A 27,462-nucleotide genomic window follows, 5' to 3' on the forward strand; every position below is an offset into this window, starting at 1 on the left:
TTAAGCTGTCAGTTCTTTCTCATGAGCATAGTTGTTCCGTATAGTTTATTAATTTGTCTCTCAACGTTTTGATATAATTACCTTGATAAATCCAGGAGAATTTTTTTCACTGCTAAAATTACCTTTTTGGAAAGAATAGTTCTGAAGATCTAAAGTAGATTTGCTGAGTCTGTCATTAACTTACCATAGTTTTAAATTACATAGCTATTTCCTAAATATTAATTTGCAAATATGTCCTTATTGATAAAGATTTACTTTTTTGTTCTAGCATTTGTGTTTGTAAGTTCTATCAGTTTGATCTTGTTAATTGGATCTTTTAGGCAAAGCTGCATTCTATTGTAGCTATATGGAGTTTAGTAAGATCTAATAGAAAAATGAGAAATAAGAGGGTCTTGTTTTGTATGGTATTTAATTTCTCATAATTATCATTTAAAACACCATTTTAATCTTTTATCTTGGAAGTGATGAAACACTTCAACAATCAGAACTTTGAAATCTCGATCAGTGGTTCAGATTCTGTTGGTGTTTTTGTCATCAGGGTCTTACGTCTCAGTTATATAACTTAATGAATTTCTGAGGTTTCATGAGAAGAATATCAGGTCTCAAACAGAATTCTGACAAACTTGCCCCTAAACATAAAGGAATTTTAGAACTAATTAGAGTAGGCATAGTTATGAATTCAAATGTAAGATTTTGATTTGAAATTAGATAAAGATATATTTTTCCAGTATCATCTTTGTAAAATGACAAGAATTGGTGTGTGTATTCTGTATAGACCACACTATTCCCAACCTCATATTACTGACTAGAATATTATATTAAATAACAGCAAGACCTCTTCCAGAACCAAATACAACCAAATAGTAGAATTTAGGAGAAAGTACACCTAGATTTGTTAGCACTAGGTCTTCTAGTTAGAGTAAACCTCCAGATGTCGCTTCTTGAAGCATTCAAATGCTTTTTAACTGAAATTAGAAGTCAATCACTGTGGTTTTGAAGAATTTTGAGGTAATATAAAAGCTACATTTCATACTATTATAAAATCAAATGGAAGATGACATCTATGTGATAAGAGATACAGACAAGTTAGGGAATCAGCCTCATTTAATTTCACTTTATTTAATGTTCTCCTTTATCTCAAGAGCTTTTTATCTTCACATTTCCCCATTTCTGGCATCCTGTCTTTCACTGTAACATGTTTGCACAGAAATAACATTATACATAGGCAGGTAAATTTTTCTAAAAGGTCTAGGTAGTTGAATTTTTGCAGTAGAAGTCTTGATTTGCAAATAGACTTATGGTTAGAAGTTGAATTAAAGCATGTAGTGTCATATACTGATTTTCTAGCAAGACTATTGGAGAAAGAGATACGGGTAGAAGACACAATCTGATTGGGGTACAAAAGATAAATTAGCTAGATAATATTTTACTCTTATTTGATGCCCTGAAAATAATTTAGAACCTGTTTTACTATTGACTTTTAGTTGTTAAAACTCAGGGGAGTTTTGATTATTAAGATTCCTAACTAAGGAAAGAACTAAAAATAAGTTTTTGGTGAGAGTAGCTATTCTCAGTGAGAAAAATTGATAATCAACATCCTTGGTAAATATTTCATATGTAATTGCTTTTTTACTTTAGAGATAATTCCATTAAAACCATTTCTGTGCAGTATAGATCTTAAATACAATTTGTTTTCTATATATTTCAAAGTGATTATCATAAAACGCAATACAGTTAATCATTTTAGTATTTTAAGTATCTTTTATGCATAATAGGACTTTACAGTTTGTTGTAGAAAGAATACTAGGATGTTATTTTTTGTGACATATACCATAATATAAATGTAAGATATTATACATAAACAATGAAAATTTCTAGTTTTATGATCATAAACCAAACTTGATAAATTTAACGGCTATGATAATGGTATTAACATGAAATTCTGCCCTCCAATAAATTAAAAATATGAAAAAAATTGACCATCTTTCTGGGAGGTTTTGAAATACTTATTGAAATGACGTATGTAAACTATCAATAAATACTGTGGCAAGCACTTTGAAGGTGTTGATTGATTTTGATTATAGAAAATATGTTTGCTTTTATTCCTTTTACTATTTAGGTCGCTATGCATTTCGGATCTGGAAACCTCTAGAACAAGTTATCACGAAAACTGCAAAGAAGATTTCAACTCCTGTAAGTTAAATGTGGCTTTAGTTAGAAAACTCATTTTGATTATTGTTTGTGTGACATATTTGAGTTAACTTAGAAAATGGTCTTGGATTTTCCAATGTTTGTAGAAGTTTATTTCCTTCACTATATCATTGGTGAGTTTGTCTAATTTACTGGCTCAGTTTCTTTTAATTTCTTGGTCACATTATTTTTATATCTAACTTTATTCCTGGTTTTGACATCTAATTATTATAATCTGTTTGGTAGTATTACATCAACTTTGATGTAACTTGTTTTCCCCATTTAGTTACTGTTCATTTATTCAATAAACATTTATTGAGTCCCCATCCCTGTGCCAGCAGCTTGGAATAGCTGATGAACAAAGAAGACATGGTTCTTGTCCTGATGAATCTTACCCAAGAGTTGATGCCATCTTGAAATTTGAAACTAGTCCCTTTACAACATCATGCTTGGCCATCTCAAACATAAAACTATGAGATTCCAACCGTGAAATCCTGTAGAACTTATTATACATTTTTGCACTAGCATCATAGCTACTCCGGGGAGCTGAACATAAGTGAAAAAATGAATGACAGTATGTATCCGTAAAAGCAACAGTATGGATTGTAGTTTGCAACCACTGAAGACAATATAAAGAAAAGTCACTGAGGCCCTGCAGTGTAAACGTTGGCTTCAGGGAAGAAGCAGATCTGGAATAGATCAACTTGGTTGAGATTTGAGACTCTCAAATTGCTGCAAACCAAGTTGATCATCAGCTATTCTAAGTTCCTAGCACAGGGATGAGGACTCACTAAATGTTTCTTAAACAAATGAATACTAATTAAACAGGGAAAGTAAGTTATGTCAAAGTTGATATAATACTACTAAATGTGAAACTACTAAACTACCTATTTTATATATGTTTTTTCAATAAATATTTCAAAACTTACCAGAAAGACTCGTTTTTTCCAAATTTATAATTTATTGGAGGACAGAATGTCATGTTAATACCATTATCACAACTACTAAATTTATCAAGTTCTAGTTCATGATCATAAAACTAGAAATTTTCAATGTTTATGTATAGCATCTTACATTTATATTATGGTATAGGTCACAAAAAATGAATTGTTTCTTTTAGCAAAGGCATTACAGGCTTGTGAGGCTTAGTTAGCCATGAACAATGACAGCACCAAAGGATGACATACTGACAAATAATTAAACTTAGATTCAAAAAAACAGCAAGTGATTTTACTGTCCTATAAATGCATGTCTGTGATTAGAGGGGAACATAGGTGTATTTTCTGTTTTCCTATTTTTATTTTATTCAGCTAAAATATTGGTAGGTATTCAGTAAGTATTCTTTGAGCACCTACTACTTACTACATTATCATAGACAGTGGGATATAGGAGCTTACATGTTAGTGGAGAGACACAGTTTAAAAAAAAAAAAATGAAGTAAGATATATAATACCTAGAAGTGTTGAGTGCTTTTGAGAAAACCAAATCAGGGTAAGAGGCTAAAGAGTAACAGTAGTGAGGAATCTTTACATTAGATAGGCCAGGTAAGGTTTCTCCAAGAAGATAAGGGAGCAGGCCATACGAGCCTCTGGTATGAGAGCTTCCTGGGTGGTCGGATCACTGCGAAGGTCCTGAGGTGCAAATGAGCCTAGCAGCAAGAGGATCTCCAAAGGAGTGTTTGAAGGAAATAGTGGTAGCTTGGGCCCAGATCCCTTAGGACCTAATAGACAATGAAAAAAAACTTCAAATTTTACCTTAAGCGTGATAGAAAGCCCTTGGAAGGGTTTGAGCAAGGAGGCAATGTGATTTGCATTGTAGGTTATCACTCTGCTTGCTACCTAGAGTCAGAGTAGAAGCTGTGAAACCAGTAAGCGGGTATTGAGATAGTCCAGGTGATAGATGATGATGGCTTGAAATAGAGTAGTAGCAATGGACACAGTAACATAGTTCTTTAAATGAATTCTATTTATATCTTTCCATATGTTTATAAATAATAAATGGAGAGAATTTCAGAAATTGTTTCTTTTCTGTTATGGTGATCTTCAGTACACCGTAAATAGAAAATTACCAAGCTTTGCAGAACTACATTATTTAACACTGTAAAGGAAGAGAGAGCAAGAAAATGAGAAAATCTTCAGTACTTGGTAGAGGCTCACAGATAAGGCAGGGTAATTCAGGAGATTATAAGGGATACGCTCATGTAAACTCTTTCTTCAGTGGCTCACATGACCTGCTCCCTCATCTTCTCAGAGGAATCTTATTTGTCCTATTTAATATAAAGAGTCTGAGCCTGGTACCTGCATTTCTTAAAGGGAAATGATGTGTACCCCCCTTTCCCTCCTTGTGGGCCTCAAGGTAAGAAACCTAGCTTTCAATAAATCTGGCTTCTTTTTCACAAAGTGCTACTCTTAAGAGTTTGCAGTAAAACATCTTAGAATATCTTTATCTTTATTATAATCATTATTATATTTTTACCTCAGTAAAGATGCAAGTATTTTTAAACAATTTAAAAAATAGTAATCATTCCAGGGAAACTGAGAAATGAAGTATGTGCATACTTTCTTTTGGTACTAATGAATCCCAATGTCACACCTCATAAACACAGTATATATAGTGTTTTGATTTTGTAAATATTATTAATTATTGGACCAAATAGGGTTTCTGAAAAGACAGGAACTGTAATTGTGTGTCACTAAGTCTCTGTCATTCAAAGGAGATTGTCCAGGGCTCAAGTTTCGATGGGGGTCTCTTTTCATTGTTTTTTTAAACTTTCTTTTTTTTTCTCTAAGCTTTAACATGTTGTTTTTCAATCTTATCTTTCTCTTTTTCATGCTTTTTTTTCATTTTGCTGAAATAGTGCGTAGAATAAGTTTTTTATATGGAACACGTGGATGATAAATGTTTTTTCTGCTTTGTTAAACAGTTCGTTTCTTTTGTTCTCACTGTTAATTATCAGCTGCTAGCTCCTTGAAATTTGGTGGAGCCAGCATTAGAGAAGTATAGAAATCTCTGCTGAGACTAAGCCTCAGTGCCTGCACTCCTGCATTCCTGCATACTCACAGCTAGATTTTTTGGTGGTCTTATTGTTCTTATTCCATTGTAGACAACCTGTTGTTTTGGTTTTTGTTGTTTGGGTTTTGGGTTTTAGGTTTTGATAGTGGTGGCTTTTTTTTGGCTCTGAAAGTTTGTAGGATTTTCTCTTTCTTACTGATCTGGAATTTCACAAGAATTCTTAGCCCTAACTTATTTGAAAATGGTCTTTAGTTCTGTAAGATTTTCTTACATTTTTTTCTTTTGTTATTTCTTCCTTTCATTGTCTCTCGGATTCTCGGCTTCTGGAACTCCAAACAGAAAGATGTTGGACCTGATAAAAAGATGTCTATCCTGTATGTCTCTTACCAATTTATCTCTTATTTTCCATCTCCTTATCTTTCTTTGCTCTTCATTCTACAGTGTTTTCACGGCTTATTTTCCAGATCACCAGGTTGGCCTTTAGCAATATCCATTCTGTTATTCAGTCTATCCACTGAATTCTTAACATCGGTAAAAATTTTTTTTTTTTTTTTTTTTGAGACAGGACCCGGTCTGTAGTGCACAATCTCAGCCCACTGCAACTTCTGCCTCCCGAGTTCAGGTGATTTTCCTACCTCAGCTTCCCAAGTAGTTGGGATTACAGGCACTCGCCACTACGCCCAGCTAACTTTTGTATTTTTAGTGGAGACGGAATTTCACCATGTTGGCCAGGCTGGTCTCGAGCTTCTGACCTTAAGTGATCCACCCACCTCAACCTCACAAATTGCTGGGATTATAGGCGTGAGCCACTGCACTCGGCCAACATTAGTAATTTTCTAACTTCCAAGAATTCTTTCTTCTTTCTAGCAAACCATTTTTTAATTAATGTGGTATCCTTTTGAATATTTCTAAAGCCATTCATTAGAATTTGGCCAAATTCTCTTCTGCTTCCCAATTTATCTCCTTTTCCTTTTTTTTTTTTTTTTTTTTTTTGAGACGGAGTCTCGCTCTGTCGCCCAGGCTGGAGTGCAGTGGCCTGATCTCAGCTCACTGCAAGCTCCGCCTCCCGGGTTCACGCCATTCTCCTGCCTCAGCCTCCCGAGTAGCTGGGACTACAGGCGCCCGCCACCTCGCCCGGCTAGTTTTTTTTTTTGTAGTTTTAGTAGAGACAGGGTTTCACTGTGTTCACCAGGATGGTCTCGATCTCCTGACCTCGTGATCCACCCGTCTTGGCCTCCCAAAGTGCTGGGATTACAGGCTTGAGCCACCGCGCCCGGCCGGTATATCTCCTTTTCCTAAAGCCAGTTGTTAGGTGTTCATATTGGTTCTTTTTTTCCCCTCCATGATATTGGATTTGCTCAAATGTCCAATGATCGTTGGTTGTTGATTTATATTTATGATGACTAAATTGACTAATAGAAGTAATGTTCTTAACTTTTCTTCAGCAGTTTGGTACGGTTGCCTCAATAACTTAATGGAATGAGCGTGTTGACCGTGGGCTGTAAATAACGTAGGTGGGTTTGTTAACAGGCATGTCTTTCAGAGCAAGGAGACTAGAGGCAGGTACCTGGAGAGTGCAGGAGAGGTTGAGCACTGTGCATTTTACTGCTTGGCATAGCTTCTCACCTCCCTACACTTCTGGGTTCTGAAATGGGATCTGCTGGTATGCCTCTGGTTCTTTTAGTACCTACCACCCAGAATAAGATGCGTATCAGAGAAAGAGGCATGTAGTTCTCTTTCTCAGCCTAAGGGCAAAAGTGACAGGTGCCTGGCCTCTTAGGCTCTATATTAGTAAAGTAGGAATGATCTGTTTATATTGTTCTGGTTTAATAAGTTACGCTGATTTTTTATTGTTGTTGTTGACTCTGAATTTAGTGTTCTTGTTTTCTGAAAAGGGTTTCTTCTTTTCTCTGGTGTTTGAGGCTGCTGGGATTTTTCTGTATGTGCAAATTTTACCTAGGATTTCTTTAAACTTTCTGGTTTGCTGTTTATCCCATTTCTTGTTTTCCAGGCCTATTAAGGGTGTTTTAAAATGTACACTATCTTTTCTCATTTCAAAGGCACTTTGGAAAGCAAAATACCTTTATGATTCAGTCTGCTCTTTTGAACCAGTGCCCTTTTGCTTGATTTTTTTATTAATGTATTAATGTATATTATTGACTCAGCCAATGTCTAATTACCCTTAAATTTTTTTCTGAGGGAGAAAACCCATCCTTCATCTTTGTTTTTGAGGCTTTTAATTTTCTGTTTGTGAATCTGTCCTTTTATTTGAATATTATTTTCTAAATTGCATTTATTTTGTTTTATGGTCAAGTGAAATTTATGGAAAAATATACTAATTAAAATCATCCTTCGTTAGCTTTATATATCAAATAGATTATTGTATATAATAAAGTTTATAGCTTATGATAAATGTATTCTTTTAAAACTGTGGGATGATCCAGTTCTTCTCTGGTTGCCTGGAGGACTTTTGTGTTTCAAGCTATTGAATGAATGAATTAGCTAATGAAGACTTTGGTTTAACTTAGTAAAGGAGACACAAAATAATCTAACATGGCACTATAGCATTTAGTGCTAATTTTAGAAGGAAAATGATTTTGATTTTTGTTGTTTATATATACAATATTTTATGAATGGGATAGTACAAAATAATCATTTGTAAGGTCTAGGATGTGTTTCTGTTTTTAGAAAAAAGGACGATTTACTCCATCTATTTGATGGTATACTTGTTCCTTATAGTAATCTCATTTTTTGGATCTAAACATTTTCTTTGACCTACCACAGTGTTGTCAGAAAATGGTTCTGCAGTGGCTTATATCTGTAAGTCCTAATATAATGCAATATGGGTATATTCTTTTCAAGCTTAAAAGGACCTTTCAGTTTTATTAGTGGAGAGGAGTACAGAGTTACAATTTTGTACTTGCTCATGCATAGATATTAATTCAGACATAACAATAGATTAAAATACTGTGATAACAGTTTTGTTCTATTTAAAGTTATATATTATAAGGCCTAAAATTTCTAGAAGTTTAAGAAGCATGATTTTCTCTGAAGAAATGTGTAAATACAGTTGACCCTTGAACAACCTGGGTTTGAACTGCACAGGTCCACTTAATCATGATTTTAACAAATAAACTCAATGAGCCCTCCACGTCTGCAATGAAATGTAGATCAAAAATGTAGTATTCATGGGATGTAAAACCCACCTACACTGAGGCCAAGTTTTTGTATCTGTGGTTTCTATAGGGCTGACCGTGGTGCCTGAGTATGTGCAGATTTTAGTATGAGTGGTCCTGGAACCAGTCACCCACAGATACTGAGGGCTGAATGTATTTTAGTAGTGAGTAACATAGCAATTTTTTGTTTTCTCTTTGTATACTTTTCTGCACACAGCCCTAAATGTTAAGTCTCTGTTCTTAAAATGGTCTAGTTCTTTTGGAAGGGTTGTGTTGATTATATGTATATACAGATTGACTTACTCGTAATAAAATCAGTGTTCATATGAACTTCTTCCTGACACTAGATTTTAGGTAGCCTTTTCTGAAACTCTATGTCTACCTGGGCAAAACTGAAAGTGAAAAAATTACTCAGATACCAATACCTGCTTTTAAGGTTAATGAGCTTTGTGACTATAGTGGGAATGACAGTTAATGAAACATGATAAATTTATCTTTTTTATTATGCTGGTTCCAAATTTTAGAGCTCCCCAAGGTAAATAAAGACTCATTGAAATATTTTTTTCCTGAATAATTACTCTATGTATTAGTTCAGGCATGATTTAAAAACAAAAGTAAGAACAAATATTTGGTGATACTTCTATTTTGTTATGACTAAATCAACTAATTACCTTTAATTTAGGGAGTAAGGTATGCATCGAGTTCAAATTTTGGTTTCCTGAAAGAAACCTTAAAACCAGCCCCTATTCCCCTATTCCTCTAAGTCCCTCGTTTTTTGAGACAGTCTGTCTCCATTGCCCAGGCTGGAGTGCAGTGGTGCACTCACAACTCACTGCCCTCCCAGGTTCAAGCGATTCTCCTGCCTCAGCCTCCAGAATAGCTGGGATTACAGGCGTGCACCACCACACCCAGCTAATTTTTGTATCTTTAGTAGAGGCGAAGTTGGCCAGGCTGGTCTCTAACTCCTGACCTGAGGTGGTCCGCCCACCTCGGCCTCCCAAAGTGCTGGGATTACAGGCGTGAGGCACCACAGTTGGCCGCCTTACTTCTTTCCATTTGTATCTGTATCTATATTTCTCTCTATATCTCTCTTTATATATGTACATACTCTCTGTGTATGTTTAGAAAGATATAAAATATGTTCAGGTTAGTATGTGTACTTAACCCAATTTGGTATCCTTCCTCTCCTCAAAACTTGTGTCAGGGGTGGGGGACTATTTGTCTTTTTACTGATTATAAATTACTTGAAACTTGGATAATACATTATATTCTCACAGTATTGATTCATTGATAGATTAGCATCTGTGTGATGAAGGACAGACCTTGATTCTCATTTGAAAAGTGCCTGGTACACAGCAGTTGCTGAAGTGTTTATTGAATGAATTAATTGCCAGGAATTATTTATTACCAAGTAGAAATTTATAACAAGCTGTTCAAAGAGTATAGCTTATATAAATGACCAGATCTGACTCCCTACAACCCATTTTTAAAGCTCTAGTCATTTCCTTGGTTTCTTTTAGTAGTCTTCTTTTTCTTTAATTGTATAAATAGCACGTGCTCATTGTTGAAAATTTAGAAGTTGAAAAAAAGAAAAAAAAGTATAATCCCACCAGCTAAAAAAACTTTAAAGTTATTTATATGCTTTCAGATTTTATTTCATGTAAGCATACCTATTTTTCCCTACTTTGTAAGGAAATGATTTCATGCTTAGAAACACATATGCCTGTAATCATATATGTGTATGTTTCCACCTAAAAGCTGAGTTTGTACATCCTGTTTCTCTGTTTAGCGCTACTGAAAATAGTGTCTTTACTTGCTGTCTCCATTCCTCTCTTCCCATTCTGTCTTAAACACACTAATCGTACGCTCACCTCACTGTCTGCAGCTCTTCTCAGTTTTTGATGTCCTCTTTGCTAAATCCAGAAGTCAGTTCTTGGCTCTCGTTTTTCCTTACCTATCAGAAACTTTGAAACCATTTTTAGTTTCCTCACTCTTTTTTTTTTTTGGAGAGGGAGTCTTGCTCTGTCGCCCAGGCTGGAGTGCAGTGGCCGGATCTCAGCTCACTGCAAGCTCCACCTCCCGGGTTTACGCCATTCTCCTACCTCAGCCTCCCGAGTAGCTGGGACTACAGGCGCCCGCCACCTCGCCCAGCTAGTTTTTTTTTTTTGTATTTTTTAGTAGAGACGGGGTTTCACCGTGTTAGCCAGGATGGTCTCGATCTCCTGACCTCGTGATCTGCCCGTCTCGGCCTCCCAAAGTGCTGGGATTACAGGCTTGAGCCACCGCGCCCGGCCGTTTCCTCACTCTTGACTTGTAGTTATTTTCCTCCTTTACTGCTAGGCCTTCTCAGCCTCCTTTACTGATTCCTCTCCGTTTCTATATCAACAAAGTGTAGCAGTCTTTAGGGAACACTCCTTGGACTTCTAATTTTTAAACCATCTCATTCAGTCTCATGGCTTTAAATGCTGTCTGTCCACTAATGACTCACAAATGTTAAGTCTGATGTTAAGTCACACATTCTCCACTTGGATATTTAAGACATTTCAAACTTAATATATCCTAAATCATTCTCCTCATGTCTGTTATTCACAACAAATAAACAGCTGCTCCTTTCCTAAGTCATTAAATGGCAATTTGACAGTTTAGGCCAGAAACCTTGAAGTCATTTGCACAGCTTGGGTTCTCTTGAAAGCAGAGTGAGATAAAGATTAGCAAGCTATACCTTTATTAAAGAGTGCTCTTAGCATAAACAACTCCAGAAAGAAAGGGAAGGATAAGTTAGGCTTCAGTGCAGTCCTACCAAAAGCCTCAAGCCAATCTCACAATAACCTCTAAGCAAGGATGACCATTGTAGTTATCCCAAGTTGGGGCGAGGGGTCATAGGATTAAATGACATTACCCAGGTAGTGAGTATATATAAGAAGTCCAAGGACTGAACCCTAGAGAACTACAATGTTTCTATCCCATGTCAACCAGTCAGTAGATACAGGCTGCCCTGCAAAATGGGATGAGGTGACTTCCTTTAGGCAAGGCAATTCCTAAAGTGTCTGACAGCTGGGAGCTCTCAGCCAGCCACAGCCCCAGTGTCTGGGGAGTAAGTCCTTCACTCCTGATGGGGGATCTGGTGAACACATAACAGTGTCCTCAACATCATTCTTAATTTTTCTTTTACTCATATCCCAAATTCAATCCATCAAGCAAATGTTAGTTCTGTTTTCAATATGCATCCAGAATCTAACCGTTTTTATCACCTGCTCTGCTACCACCTTAGTTCATACCATCATCATATATTGTCTGGATTATTGTTATGTTTTCTGAACTGGTCTGCTGCTTGCACCTTTCTATTGTCTACATGGCAGTTAGATTAAATCGAAGTTAGATTGTTACTCCAGTGCTCTGGCTTCTCCCACTTAAAATTCTAAATTCCTTCCATTGTTTACAAGGCCCTCCACAATCTGGTTCCCATTACATCTTGAATCCTCCTCTTCTCCTTGTTCACACCTCTCCAGGAGCATTGAAACCTTTCAGTCCAGCTTCCCAGTCTCTCTTGGCTTGCCTGTCTGCTAGTGTGACATACTCCCCACTTCATCAGTTCCTCCCCATTCTCTGTTGGCTAGTGTAAAAGGCCAAACAATGTCTGCCATATCAACATTAAATGACTTGATCAAGGTTATCCGATGAGAAAAGTACTACAGAGCTTAGAAAAAGTTCAAGCATTTTGCTTCTACCAATCTCTTTTGTTCTTCCTGTTATATCTTGGTGTAGAAAAATTAATCTGTTTTAAAGTGAAAAAAAGTTAACATTTTTAAAGACTTCCTATTGGTCAAAATTTCTTGAGAAGTTTCATTGTTTGGTGCTTCCCCCCTGCCCATAATTTTGAGTTGACTTCTAGTAAAATGCATTACTCTCACTGCAGCTACACGATGAGATTGAGGTCATGCCACCTCATATGTGTAACTAATGATTTCTTGCTCTTTCTTTCCTATACAGAGCTTTTCATTCTACTATAAAGGAGGATTTGAACAGAAAATGAGTAGGCGAGAAGCTGGTCTTATTTTAGGTGTAAGGTAGGTGTGCAGCATAAGTATTGTTTTGTTCTGTGACCAAGCTTATCTTTAAAAAAGAGAAAACGTTACAATAAGGTTATACTTAACATTTAAAATTATGAGTAAGCGGCAGAGGAAAAAATACCAAATTTTTACATTTTAAAGCCTCAAATCTAAAAGTATCCCACTCCCCTAAAAAAACAAAACAAAACAAAACAAAAAACAGGCAAAGTTGTGAAGTTCCTTTATTCTTTAACAAGGATCTATAATTGAATACTAATGTTTCAGTTAATCAAAATATCCCTTTTTGTGACATTCTCTCTGGACTCAGTTTTATAATTTGATATGTATCATTTTTAAAAATTCTAATGCAGGATATGTTTCATAGTTCTTTTCTGCTTCTGCATTGTGACATCAAGCATATTTATTGTACTTGTTTCACCTTAGTATCCTTTTATTGTCTAACTTTGGACAATATGAGAGAAAATTAATGATACATGATTGCTGTGTGATATCATTTAACATTTAATGTTAAGAATATTTTCCCCTATGATATTCATTTGTTTACCATATATTCCCTTAGAGCCCACTCTCAAGTTTTTGTGGGAATTGGTCACAGTATGTCAGGTACAACAAATCTTCTGATGATATAATCAACACAATTAAGCAAATTAGATAATAAAGTCCTATATTGACAAAACATTTTTGATATCTTGTAAATTTTTTAAAATTTAAAGATTTTTTTAAAAAGCCAAAACATTTTATTATTTTTTATGACCTAGCAGAAAAAACAAGAGAGTTGGGAGGAGGAACACAGTTTAGCTTGGCGCTTTATTTAAGAGATCTCCTCTCTTCTTAGATGAGATCGCTCCTTCTCAGACAATAGGAAATAGAAAATCATTTTAAGCATGAAAGTCAGATTAGGAAGTTAGCTATACTGCCAACTATTTCTTGCTTAATATCATTCAGAATGGCATTGTTATTTTTCCTGAACTTTTATTGGGCTCCCAAAATACCCTGTTAATGATCTTGAAATCTGAGTATGAAACACATTATAAAACCAAGTACAAAGGTTTTTGAGGATATCCTTTAATATTATGCAGGTCACTTATGTTGTTTGGACAGACAGGAATTGCCTATATTTTTACACTCTCTTAAGATATGTTTATAAAGTTTTATCCCATAGAACTGAAAGCTGTATAAAATTCACTTGGAAGATTCAGTGATTAGGAGCACAGACTCTGGTGATATCAAGTAGATCTGGGTGCAAATACCAGTTTACCACCTGCTAAATGGGTGACCCCAGTTTCATCATCTGAAAAATAGAGATAATAGGTTAGTTTTAACTGCATGAGGTTGCCATGAAGATTAAATTATATAATATATGTGAACTTCTTTTTTTGGAAGTTTTTTTTTTTTTTTTTTAACTTTTAGGTTCAGGGTTACATGTGCAGGTTTATTATAAAGATAAACTCGTCACGGGTTTGTTGTATAGATTATTTTGTCACCCAAGTACTAAGCCTAGTACCCAATAGTTATTTTTTCTGCTCCTCTCTCACCTCCTACCCTCCACCCTCAGGTAAGCCTCAGTGTCTGTTTTTCCCCTCTTACCATTTAGCTCCCACATATAAGTGAGAACATGTGATATTTGGTTTTCTGTGTCTGCATTAGTTTGCTGAGGATAATGACCTCCAGTTCATCCATGTTCCTGCAGAGCCCATGATCTCATTATTTGTTGTGACTGCATAGTATTCCATGGTGTATATGTACCACATTTTCTTTATCCTGTCTACCACTGATGGGCATTTAGGTTGATTCCTTATCTTTGCTATTGTAAATAGTGCCACAGTGAACATGTGTCTACAACACATGGTACTTACTAACTACTCAATAAATGTCAGCCAAGCAAAGCAGATTCTTCCCCTGATTCTGTCGCTTAGGCATTGCCCTGTATGATCTTGGTCAAGCATTTTTGTTTTGTTTTGTTTTTAGCTTTTCTATACTTTGACTTCTTCATTTTTGAATTGAGATTAATAATATTCTGCCTTGTGGGAACAATATAAGAATGATATGATGATACCTTTGTATATAATACCTACCAAATATCAGGTGCTGAAAAAAATTTGGCTCCTGTTTCTTTCCATGTCTGTCACGAATGCAGAAGCTAGACATTTGCCCTAACACATTAAGTGGAAAGGTGAATAAAACTTACCTGCTTTCATCTAGCCCTTTCTTTTCAGTCAGGCAATGTTGATTATGACAAGATGATTTAAGATGCGAGTATATTGCTATGGTTCCATTTTCTGTGATCCTTGATTCTCAGCTATGTAGACTCTGTAACAGGCAGGTGAAGGTGAAACGGAGCTGATCCTTTGGGTCACCTATTTTCAGAATGCTCTATGTGTACTAGATGATTCTGTACATTCTGACATATTACGTATAATGAGAATTGTTTATTGAAATGCATATTTGAGTCTTTGCCTTATGTTTTTCCTTGCAAGAGAGTAGTGTCCTGCACTATAACTGATGTCTGTAACAAAAAGCCTGAATTATTTTACAAAGCTGCCCAGGAAAATTGTTTTTATACCTGGTATAGTAAGTCCTCACTTAGTATCACCCATGGGTTCTTGTAAACTGTGACTTTAAACAAAATGACTATAATGAAACCAATTTTTTTTTTCCATCCATGTTACAAAGAAAGGATGTTGAAGGAAATGACATTATTCAGGGACCTGCCATACATTATTTTGCTTAAAATCACAGTTTTTAAGAACCTATCAACAACATTGTATATTGTCTGAAATGATGCACATTTATGTTTTTTTTTTTTCCCGAGACGGAGTCTTGCTCTGTCGCCCAGGCTGGGGTGCAGTGGCACGATGTCCGCTCACTGCAAGCTCCGTCTCCCGGGTTCACGCCATTCTCCTGCCTCAGTCTCCCAAGTAGCTGGGACTACAGGCGCCCGCCACCACGCCCGGCTAATTTTTTGTATTTTTAGTAGAGTTTCATGTTAGCAGGATGGTCTCCATCTCCTGACCTTGTGATCCACCCGCCTCAGCCTCCCAAAGTGCTGGAATTACAGGCGTGAGCCACCACGCCCAGTGCATTTAAGATTTCTAAGCTTTCTAAAAACTTTTGTGGAACTCTGTTTATATAAACTATATTAATCCATTCTCACACTGCTATGAAGAAATACCCAAGACTGGGTAATTTATAAGGAAAAAGAGGTTTAATGGACTCATAGTTCCACATAGCTGGGGAGGCCTCAGTTATGGCAGAAGGCAAGGAGGAGCAAAGGCACATCTTACATAGTGGCAGCAGGCAAGAGAGCATGTGCAGGGGAATTGCCCTTTATAAAACCATCAGATCTTGTGCGACTTAGTCACTATCATGAGAACAGCACAGGAAAAACCAGCCGCCGTCATTTGGTTACCTCCCACCGGTTCCCCTACCATGACATGCAGGGATTATCGGAGTTATAATTCAAGATGAGATTTGGGTGGAGACAGAGCCAAACCATTATCACTATATGTTACTCAAAAGCTCAGTCGTGAAAAAAAAAAGACGAAACCAAAACTGCTCCATTTGCTACAAGGTCCAAGAACACCACTCCACATATCCCCACTGCCAGCCAGGTGCATTCTAGGGAGCCGTTTGAAATCTCTGGTCTGGGTAACATCATATTTAAAGTTAAATTTTCAGCTTCATAATGAAGTTGTGTATACTGGAGGTATATCATCATAGCTACATTTAATTTTTTTTTTTTTTTTTTGAGACGGAGTCTCGCTCTGCCGCCCGGGCTGGAGTGCAGTGGCCGGATCTCAGCTCACTGCAAGCTCTGCCTCCCGGGTTCACGCCATTCTCCTGCCTCAGCCTCCCGAGTAGCTGGGACTACAGGCGCCCGCCACCTCGCCCGGCTAGTTTTTTGTATTTTTGTTTTTTTAGTAGAGACGGGGTTTCACCGTGTTAGCCAGGATGGTCTCGATCTCCTGACCTCGTGATCCGCCCGCCTCGGCCTCCCAAAGTGCTGGGATTACAGGCTTGAGCCACCGCGCCCAGCCTAATTTTTATACTAAACTTAAAAACTAGGCCTCTCTCATGTTGTTTAATCCTTACAGCAACAAGCATGTATTAATATTAAAATGTATTAAGGTCCAAGAGACTTAATACAATAATAACTAAAAGGAAATAAACACTGCCCGCAAAGCAGAATAGGTCTCATTTCCCAAGCTCACCATTAGGAGTTTGAACATTATTATCTTAAAGGCAGAGTGTTTTGAATGCCATACTTGTGCATATGAACTTTCCTTCCTTGTGTTTACTTTAGTTCAGTGGTTGGTGTACCTCAGTATGCATAATACTTTATGGAATTTTATGTGCAAAACCATGTGGACTGATTTCCATAGCATTGTACTTGATTATCAAGGAAATTTGACAGAGACGTATATATGTGTGTGTGTGTGTGTGTTGTGTATATGAAATTTGAGTTTTACTGAACTTTGATCTTCATTATTTAGAGGGCCACATGGTGATGAGCTTTATGAAATAAGGTTTTTAGAGCTACCCCTTTTTTACTTTAAAATTATTTGCATAGTAATCCTTTATAATGTTAGTATTTACTAATATGGAGTATTCTTTTCAGGAGTTTACCTTTTATAGTCATTTTTGGAGGGTGATGTAAAATGCATTAATAAGCACCTGCATTGTATGCAATCCTAAGTTCTGTTTTAAGAAACAAATCATAGCTTCAGCCCTAAAGTTATTTAGAATCTACCTAACACGACATGCCAAATACATACAGAACAGCTAGAAAACATGAATAATAAAGGCAAGACGTGCTACAGAGCACCTGTGTAGCAAAAAAAAAAGGAGGTGATAAATGTAGATTAGCCACAGAACTCGAAATCATTGAACTATAATATTTCAATGTGGCCGGGCGCGGTGGCTCAAGCCTGTAATCCCAGCACTTTGGGAGGCCGAGACGGGCGGATCACAAGGTCAGGAGATCGAGACCATCCTGGCTAACATGGTGAAACCCCGTCTCTACTAAAAATACAAAAAAACTAGCCGGGCGAGGATGGCGGGCGCCTATAGTCCCAGCTACTCGGGAGGCTGAGGCAGGAGAATGGCGTAAACCCGGGAGGCGGAGCTTGCAGTGAGCTGAGATCCGGCCACTGCACTCCAGCCTGGGCGACAGAGCGAGACTCCGTCTCAAAAAAAAAATATATATTTCAATGTAATATGTTTTTTATTTCTTCATAGGCAGTTAAACAGTGTAGTGTTCATACATCTGGTATGATGTTTAACAGTTACTTTCTCAAAATTCAGTAGTCTTTTAACCAGACAATGTTTAATTGTCTATCTGGGAGATACCCACAAGCCAAAAAGTAAGTTTAGAATGCTGCCTGAAAGACGTAGGTAAACAGCCAAAAGGAATACTCTTAAGTCCTTCTAGGAAAATATTTAATTCATTTTACTCATGGAAGACTATGTTATGTGCTTACTCAGCAATTCATAGTGCATTTTAATGTGCTTGGTGATCTGTCACTTACCCACGGATTAGAGGTAGCAAGTAACTAGCAAGGAACTTCCAAAGACTAGAACAATAGCAGAATCAAGGATTGACCAGTAACAGCATGGGGGAGGCACTGTTCAAAATGGAACTTAAACGAATAACATTCTAGGTCTATTTAGTAGGAGGACAAGCAAACATCTGCAGACCTTGAGAGTTTTATCGGTGGTAATGACAATGCTGCGAGCCATCCAAGAAATGTTAAATTAGGTTATTCACACTTTATTTTCCAAACACAGGAGATATCTAATACATTCTCATAAGCATCCTTTATTTTCATGTGTGCTAGGTTATGTTAATCTTTTTACTTATATTATCTAATTTATCTTTAAAATAAACCTGGGAGGTAGTAGGTTTTATTACATGTATGCTACATTTGAGAAAATTGCAACTGAGTTTAAGCAAAACAAACTTTCACAGCTAATAAATAGTAGAATCTGTACATGCTTTTAACTGTTATGTTGTGGTTCATCCATGCAAATTAAATTATTTTGAGCTTTACAATAATTGCCCTGTGCTTTAAGTCAACTATTATTATCCCCATTTGAGACTCAAAAAAGTTAAGTAGCTTAAACAAGATAGTATAGCTATTAAGTAGCAGTAGTAGGATTTTGTTGTTGTTAGTGTTAATTTTTTTTCCTTGCCTAGAAAATGTACTAATGAGCAACATTTCCAATACTGGATAAATTGGGTTCTACCCAAATAATTTTAGGATTATTTAATTATCTACTTTAATTTTTGTTTACTGCATAGGCTTTAACAGCCAAGCTTTTCCTGTGGGTTTTTTCCCACAAAGCTAAACAACTATGAGATATAAAGAGTTTTGAGATCCTTTGTAAAGATAAAAGATAACTATAATGAAGCACTTGCTACATTCCAGGTACTGTTTTAACACTTCGTAGGCATTAACTCATTTAATCCTTGTAGTTGCTCTAGCCCTGTTTTACAATGAGGAAACTGAAGCACCAGGAAGATAAAAATTTGATCAAGTTTACCCAATCTTAAATATCAATGCTGGGATTAAAATCCAGCAGTGGGTCAGGCACGGTGGCTCACACCTTTAATCCTAGCACTTTGGGAGGCCGAGTTGCGCAGATCACGAGGTCAGGCGTTCGAGACCAGCCTGGACAACATGATAAAACCCCATCTCTACTAAAATACAAAAATTAGCCGGGTGGGGTGGTGCGCATCTGTAATCTCAGCTACTCGGGAGGCTGAGGCAGGAGAATTGCTTGAACCCGGGAGGCGGAGGTTGCAGTGAGCTGAGATCATGCAACTGCACTCCAGCCTGGGTGACAGAGCAAGACTCCTTCTCAGAGGGTGGGGGCGTGGGGAAAGTCCAGCAGTGTACCTCTGGAATCCAAATACTTTTCTACTATACCATATATACTGCCTTCCCCCCAAATAACTTAGAAGCGTAAGTTTTCAAACTTACAGTGTTGTCTGCAGATGCTGACTCCCCTAACCTATATATTGTTTTGTTTTTTAAATTGAGAATAAGGACTGGCATTACAAAGGACTAAAGAAAAACACATGTAACATTGAATCAATGATTTATTTTGATGGTTAGTAGAATTAAGTGGAAAGCTGTAATTTCATATTTGTCCACAAGATGGTGAAATTCTCATTAAGTTTTAGTTTCTTGAAACCCATATAAACCGTTAATTTATAATCTGTATTTGTCACTATTTATTATAAGCACTTTAATTTCTTTTTACAGCCCATCTGCTGGCAAGGCTAGGATTAGAACAGCTCATAAGAGAATCATGATTTTGAATCACCCAGATAAAGGTAAGTAGAATTCCTGTTTTTCATAACATGTATATCAAAATATGCTGTGAATTCCTTTCAGATTACTTAAAGTCATTATAAATGATATGTAGTTGAGATGGAAGTTTGTGTGCCACATGTATTGTGATTTTTTTTTTCTCATAGAAGAGCATTTAGATTGGAGTGATTCACACAAGTAGATTTATATTATCTGTTTTCAAGAACTTAGTTGCTGGTTTTTATATATGACTTCCCGAACCCATGTGATGCACCTACCATTTTGATCAAGAAAAATAAAAAACATGAGTTATGAACTGATTTGGGCATAACAAGTTATATTTATTTAACCTTAAATGTAAAAGCACAAGAGTTAGAGGATTTCCTCCAAATCTGTGAATGTAATATGTCATAGATGATTCTGAATTTCTTAATTTTATTCTGGAAGACTCTGAGGCCGAGCCATTTGTTTTTAACTGGCCAGGTTTTTAATGTAAATTTATCTTACAGAAAGACAATTATTATAACTTTAACTACACTACAGCTGCTTGAGAGAGAAAGCCCATATGTTCATTGCTGTTTCTGCTTTAAAATAACAGATGGTAGAAAGTTACACTGTATTTCAGAAGTCAAAGGGGGGTGAGGGAGGAGAGTGAAGGGTTTTTTGGATTCTTATTTACAGACTTTCAGTTTTCTAATTATTTCAAAAAAAAAATTAAAAACAAATTTTGGATTACTCTCCATCCTAACCAATACCAAAATAAGGCATTCCTTTTCAGCTTTCTCACTTAATTACTTACCATAAAAATTCTTTTCGCTGAGCATCATCTCTGTTGGTTTTTGCACTTACTGTTCTTTAGTGTGAATAAACATGAGAATAAACTTTGAAAAGAGGTTTTGCTAAAAATTTCTAAACAGTTTCAACAGTTACTGAAAGATTCACTCGGTTAATTTACTTTGCATTGTGGGCTTTTGGAGTAATTGGCTAAGAAAGAAATGTGTTGAAGTGCCTCCTTGAAGCCCTCTGTTTCCTAAACAGTCCCTGTTCCTTCCAGGACAAGTGAATACCCTTCTCTGATTGACTGCAGTAGGGTCAAGCACTCCTGTCTGTCTTTCCGATGATTGACAAGTTGTTGATTGTGCCCACTGGCAAGGAACCAAGTTCTAAAATGTATCTAACAATATGTATTTTTAGATAATTGTAGTAAAAAAGAAAATGTTTGTCTATCTTATGAGCCAGTAGTATTTAAAGAATTACTTGATTTATTTTGAGATGGTATATTTATTCGAGGTGGGATTGTTGACTGTAGTGGGCTTACTAATATCCTTTAGTCTGGCCCTGTGTGGGTAGCTGGGTGTGAAAGAATGGACTTGGGAGCGAGAGGTCAGTATTTTTCTTTGGCTTCTACCTTCTAGCCAGCATTGTGGCCTCGAATACTCCTTTAACTCCAAATATGAGTTTTATTTCTAAAGTCATTTTTATTTGCATTATTTAATAACCTTTTATGCCTGTTCAATTAATGCAGAGGCTGTACCCTATGTTTCTGTTCAGATCAGATTTTTAACATGAGAAAAATGCCTTTTTTTTTTTTTTGGATTGTTGTACCCTCTTAAGAATATATTGACAACTGTGGACCTTTTTTCCATATAACTGCTCATTCACCCAAAATTTAAAAACATTTGGAGTTTCAGAAAGTTCATGCACTTCCTAAAACCCATCCATATAGTCACAGTTAGGAACTCCTGCTCTAGCAGAAGTGTAGTGTGATAGGAATGTTGGAACTTCTGTCTTTGATGGAGTTGGGAGATGATAGCTCATAAACCTGAAAATTATCTTTTGAGAAGGAAGATTGGTTTGTTTTCAATGGGAAGACAACAGATTTTCAAAAATGCCTCATTGCCTTTGGAAAGAGAAATCCAAGAGTATTTGGGGAAGTATGAGAATGGGCAGCTCTTAATTTTGTTTCTTCTTCTTAGAATCCTTCAACATACTTACTTGGGCCAGGTCACCACTGGGTATTATAGGTAGTTGGAAATACTTAAATCTCATTTCTAGTGCTTCTGAATTCATGAATATGTTTCCCCACCCCACCCCCAAGTAACTTTTTGGTTGGTTTTGCTACCAGCTGATAGGACAAGTTTGGAATTTCACATGTGTGACCGACTAATTTGTTACACATTTCATTATCAGCTGTGCAAAGAAAGTGACACCAGAAAATTAGGTGTGGGAAATGGCTGAAAATAAATCTTTGTAATTAGTTTTAAATAAGCATTCAGATGTATTTTGGTAAAAAGGAAATTTTTCTTTTTCAATGTAGTGAGATAAAAAATTGATGTAGTAAAAACATCTCAGGTCCTTGATCTAATGCTTTCAAGGCTAATGTCTTTTAGACTGCTTTTCTTAAATTGATGAAGAAAGAGGTTGGTGGTTATGAAATGAGTGGTTTTACAGTAATGCATAGTGAATATAGAAGGGGAGAGGACAGATTGCTCAAAGATTTCTTACAGGCTGTCTAATGCAGTCTTAATCAATGTGTATTCCGCCTATTCTTGCCAGGCCAGTTTGTGCAAGTTAAAAACAGAAATCAGAAGTAAACATTTAGAAAGCTTTATAACATCACCATGATACCCAAATGTGTGATACTTTCATACTGTGTAAAAGTATCGGTCCACTACAGATTGGAAATGTTTAAAACATTTAAAAACTACTCCTTTGCTGTAGCTTGAGAGGCGCTGATCTAATCAATGCTGCCTCCTAAATCTGGACTTTCTGCTCTGTCCCGGGGAAAATGTCCTTTTAGCTCTCCTTCAAGACTTTTAGTGATTAAGAGCTTCCTGTTCACAAGGCAGCTTGCTCTACTGGTGAACAGCTGTAACTACTAGAAAGTTCTTTCTTGTATTTAGATGAAATCTGTCTGCCTGCAGTGGGGAGATTCTCAACCTTTTCCCACTCATATGCCTTTCAATAAACACACAGTATTCTCACACTTCCTTATTAGAGTGTTTAAGTCAAAATTAAATTAAATATTGGGATTAAAAACAAGTCAAAGTAATTATGCTGTTGAATGGATTTTCTCTAATTACTCTCACTATAAAAGAAGCTAATTTTTGTTTGAAGTCCTGGTAATAATATATTATAATTTCTTACAGTACATGACATTAAAAACGTGTTCTAAATATTTAGAAAAAGAAAGAGGTGATCACCAAGAGTCATCATGGATTCACTAAGAAAAGGCGATGCCTAATGAGCTTGTTTTTTTTTTTTTTTTTTTGATAGATTTAGTAGACTCTTTGTTTTGGAGCGTTCATCTTTTCCCTTCATTTCAACATTTTAGATTTAAACCTTTGTGTTAACTAATTTTTTTGGTGAAGAGATAATTTGGTTTTAATCATGCATTGATTTTCCTTGATAAATGCTGAGATCCTTAAAAGTAAAGAACATAGCTTATTCTTCATAACTTATGGCTGACACATCATAAACTCTAAATTCATAATTTTTTTTGGTGAGTAAATGAATAAACAAATAGATAAAAACAAGGCAAACAATCGGTAGGTAAAACAGAATTGGGAGTGATAACTAATATATTAAATAATTTCTTAGATTAGATTGACAGGAAACAACCTGACACTGATCTTCCATTTATTCAAAAATTATTTATTTAGCACCTACTATGTGGCAGGCATTGTGCTAAATCTTAAGACAACTTCAACAAGACAGTTAGATCTCTGTCCCCATGGCAGCATGCATTCTAATGGAGGAGCAGACAAAAAAATAAGTAAACCTATTTCAAGTGGTAGCAAGGCAATAAAAAGTATGAGCTAAGATATAAAACGTAGGAGAGAGGCAACTTTACATAGGATGACTGGGAAAACCTCTGTGAGGACACTTAGGATGAGAAAGAGCTAGCTGTGTGAAAAGTGGTAAAGAAAGTAAAGGGGCTTAACGTGCAAAGCCTCTGAGAGAGGAAAGAATTTAGTGTGCTGAAAGACCTGAAGGAAAATTAGTGTGATAGGAATATAATAGGCAAGAGGAAAGATAGCATGAGGTAAAGTGGTAACCAGATTTTTTTTTTTTTTTCTTTTTGAGACGGAGTCTCGCTCTGTCGCCCAGGCTGGAGTGCAGTGGCCGGATCTCAGCTTACTGCAAGCTCCGCCTCCCGGGTTTACGCCATTCTCCTGCCTCAGCCTCCCGAGTAGCTGGGACTACAGGCGCCCGCCACCTCGCCCGGCTAAGTTTTTGTATTTTTTTAGTAGAGACGGGGTTTCACCGGGTTAGCCAGGATGGTCTCGATCTCCTGACCTCGTGATCTGCCCGTCTCGGCCTCCCAAAGTGCTGGGATTACAGGCTTGAGCCACCGCGCCCAGCTGTAACCAGATTTTTAAAACTAGATATGTATTATGATAATGAAATACTGTAAGTTCTATATAAGATTTCAACTTTGTTCTAAATGCAAAGGGAAGTTACTGTCAGCTTTTAAGCACTAGAGTGATACAATTCAGTATACTTTTTAAGAGGTCGTTTTCCTTTCATCCTCAAACTCCACTTTTAAAATTTTTAAGTATACTTTTTATTGAAGTATAATATATGGGCAGAAAAGTGCACAAATCATAACTGTATTCCTTTTTCACTTTGCCAACCTTTGCTCTGATGGTGTAAAAATATTGGTGGGTAAAACTGGTGGTGTCTTAACATTAGTCAAGGCAGTGACACCAATCTGTCCATATATGCATATGGGAAAAATGAATCATGTGATGCCATATGCAAAATTAATTCTTAATGGATTATAACCTGTTAAAAGAAAAACTTCAGACAAATTTAGCAGAGTTTATTTGAGCAAGGAATGATTCATGAATTGGGCAGCACTCAGAACCAGAAAAGGTTCAGAGGACTCCCTTAACAGCATGAGCAGCAAGCTTTCATAGGCCAGATACAAAAGCAAAGCGGAGAATCACCTGATTGGCTTCAGCTAGGCATCTGCCTTATTTGGCATGGACATGGTATGGTGAAGCATTTACCTTGTTTGAGCATGGTGTGATGAGTTGGCTGCTTGTGATCAGCTGAAACTGTGTGTGTGTTATACTTCTAAGTTGGGTTTCAGTTTGTGTAAGCACTAAGTTCGGTTGTAGTTCATTATGTAGGAACCAAGTACAGAGACACAGAGACAGCCCCAGGCTAATGACATCCTGCTTATTTAATTTAACAAACCTAAATGTGAAAGGTAAAACAAACTTCCATATTCAAAAAAACACAGACTTAGGCAAAGATTTCCTATACAGGGCATAAATTAAACGGGAAAATTTTGCCTCTGTTTGTGAAAAAAATTAACTGTTTATTTTGCCCTTTTTTGAAAGTTGATAAATACTGTTATCAAGAAACTCTGGCCTCTTAAAAGAAATTGGGCAGCATTCTTTACTTTCTGAGTATTTGTGTAAGATTAGTGTTATTTCTTTTCTTTTTTTTTTTTGATATGGAGTCTTGCTCTGTCGCCCAGGCTGGAGTGCAGTGGCACAATCTTGGCTCACTGCAAGCTCCGCCTCCCGGGTTCTCGCCATTCTCCTGCCACAGCTTCCTGAGTAGCTGGGACTACAGGCGCCCGCCACCATGCCTGGCTAATGTTTTTGTATTTTTAGTGGAGACGGGGTTTCACTGTGTGAGCCAGTATGGTCTCGATCTCCTGACCTCCTGATCCACCCGCCTTGGCCTCCCATTAATCTTATTTCTAAGTATTTGTAAGAGTTCACAAATGAAGCCATCTGGGCTTGGAGACTTCTTTGTGGGAAGGTTTAAAATTACTGATTCAATTTATTTATTTTATTTTTATTTCTTCTTTTTTTTTTTTTTTTTTTTTTGAGATGGAATCTTCCTCTGTCGCCCAGGCTGGAGTGCAGTGGCACGATCTCTGCTCACTGCAACCTCCACCTCCTGAGTTCAAGTGATTGTCCTGCCTCAGCCTCCCGAGTAGCTGGGTCTACAGGTGTGTGCCACCAAGCCCGGCTAATTTTTGTAGATTTAGTTGAGATGGCATTTCACCATGTTGGCCAGGCTGGTCATGAACTCCTGACCTCAAGTGTTCTGCCTGCCTTGGCCTCTCAAAGTGCTGGGATTATAGGCGTGAGCCACTGCACCAGGCCAATTCAGTTCATTTAAAAGATACACATTTCTTTCACATCTTTCATTTCTCCCTAATATCGTTTTTGTTAGGTTTTTTTCTTAGGAATTTGTTCATTTCCCCTAAAATTTCAGGTCTATTGTTACAAGTCAGTTCATAGTATCTTCTTATTACCTTGGTAATGTTTGTAATTACAGAGTTAAGCCACATTTTTATTCCCAATATTAGTAATTTATTTATATCATCTCTTATTTTATTGATCTCTATTTATAAAATAAATTTTTGCATCATTATTATTTCATTCCTTCCACTATCTTTGGGTTTAATTTGCTGTTCTTTTTCTAATTTTTTGAAATGAATATTCAGATCACTGGTTTCAGCTGTCATTCAGTTCAAAATACTATAATTTTCATTATGATTTCTTTCTTTGACCTGTGTGTTATTTGACATGCATTCCCTCATTTTTGAACAATAGAGGATTTTGTAGTTATCTCTATAGTATTGATTTCTAGCTTAATTCCATTTGGGAAGAGAACATACTCTGATTTCAGTGATCTAGCATATCATCAATTTTGGGAAAAATTTGTGATCACTTGAACAGAGTGTGTATTCTGCAGTTAAGCAGTGTTCTAGATATGTGAGTAAAGTTTGTTGACTGTATTGTTGAGAACTTCTTCATTCTTACTATTTCATGTCTGCCTACTCCATTATCTGTTAAGATAGGGGTAAAACCTCCTACAGTGATTGTGGATTTGTCTGTTTCTTCATTTAGATTTTTGTTTGTTTATGGTGAAAAGGATTTTGGGGGCAAATGATTTAGGATTGTTATATATTACATATGGATTTCTCCCTTGTTTTAAATATCTTTCTTTGTTTATAGTAGTGCTTTTTGCCATAAAGCCTACCTTATCGAAAATATGTATAGCTGTACCAGCTTTCCTTTGGTTAGTGTTTACGTGGTATGTCTTTTTTCCATCTTTTTATTTTCAGCCTTTTTGTATCTCTCTTGTTGGTTTGTCTCTTCCAAGCAGCATGCAGTTTTCCTTGAATGTGACAATTTTAGACTTTTAATGTAACTATTTAGTCCTTTTACATTTAATGTAGTTACTGGTATTTGAATATATACATATACACACGCACATATATATGTTGGCTGTGTGTGTGTGTGTATGTGTGTGTGTGTTGTGTGTGTGTGTATATATATTTATGTATAAAACATGTTACTTTTGGTTTTCTATTTGACTCACCTATATTCCTTTTTCTATTCCTTGACTTTTAGTTGGTTCAGTTTTTTTTAAATTTTATAATTTTTTCTTTAATAACTTGATAGATACCTTTTTTAAAAAGACAATTTATTTTGAGAGGCCTGGGCAAGAGGATTGCTTGGGCTGTGGAATTCAAGACCAGCCTGGGCAACATAGCAAGACCCTTTCTCTAGTAAAATTTTTAAAAAATTATCTGGACATCGTGGCACATGCCATTTGTCCCAGCTACTTGTAAAGCTGAGGTGGGAGGATTGCTTAAGCCTGGGAGGTGGAGGCTACCGTGAGCTATGATCATGCTACTGTACTCCAGCCTAGGTGACAGAG

General features: G+C 36.5%; 1 protein-coding gene across 2 annotated transcripts in view; it reads left to right on the forward strand.

Annotated features, from left to right (window-relative positions):
- The window catches only part of DNAJC15 (DnaJ heat shock protein family (Hsp40) member C15), a 354,888-nt gene that overhangs the window by 305,400 nt on the left and 22,026 nt on the right, over nucleotides 1–27,462 (forward strand). For both annotated transcript variants that reach the window (XM_050766239.1, XM_050766238.1), the window contains 3 exons: nucleotides 2,120–2,193; nucleotides 12,369–12,445; nucleotides 19,717–19,787. In XM_050766239.1, coding sequence (XP_050622196.1) covers nucleotides 2,120–2,193; nucleotides 12,369–12,445; nucleotides 19,717–19,787 — 222 coding nt within the window. The remainder of the gene's footprint in view (nucleotides 1–2,119; nucleotides 2,194–12,368; nucleotides 12,446–19,716; nucleotides 19,788–27,462) is intronic.

The sequence above is a fragment of the Macaca thibetana genome, chromosome 17, assembly GCF_024542745.1.
Source record: "Macaca thibetana thibetana isolate TM-01 chromosome 17, ASM2454274v1, whole genome shotgun sequence".
NCBI lineage: Eukaryota > Metazoa > Chordata > Mammalia > Primates > Cercopithecidae > Macaca > Macaca thibetana.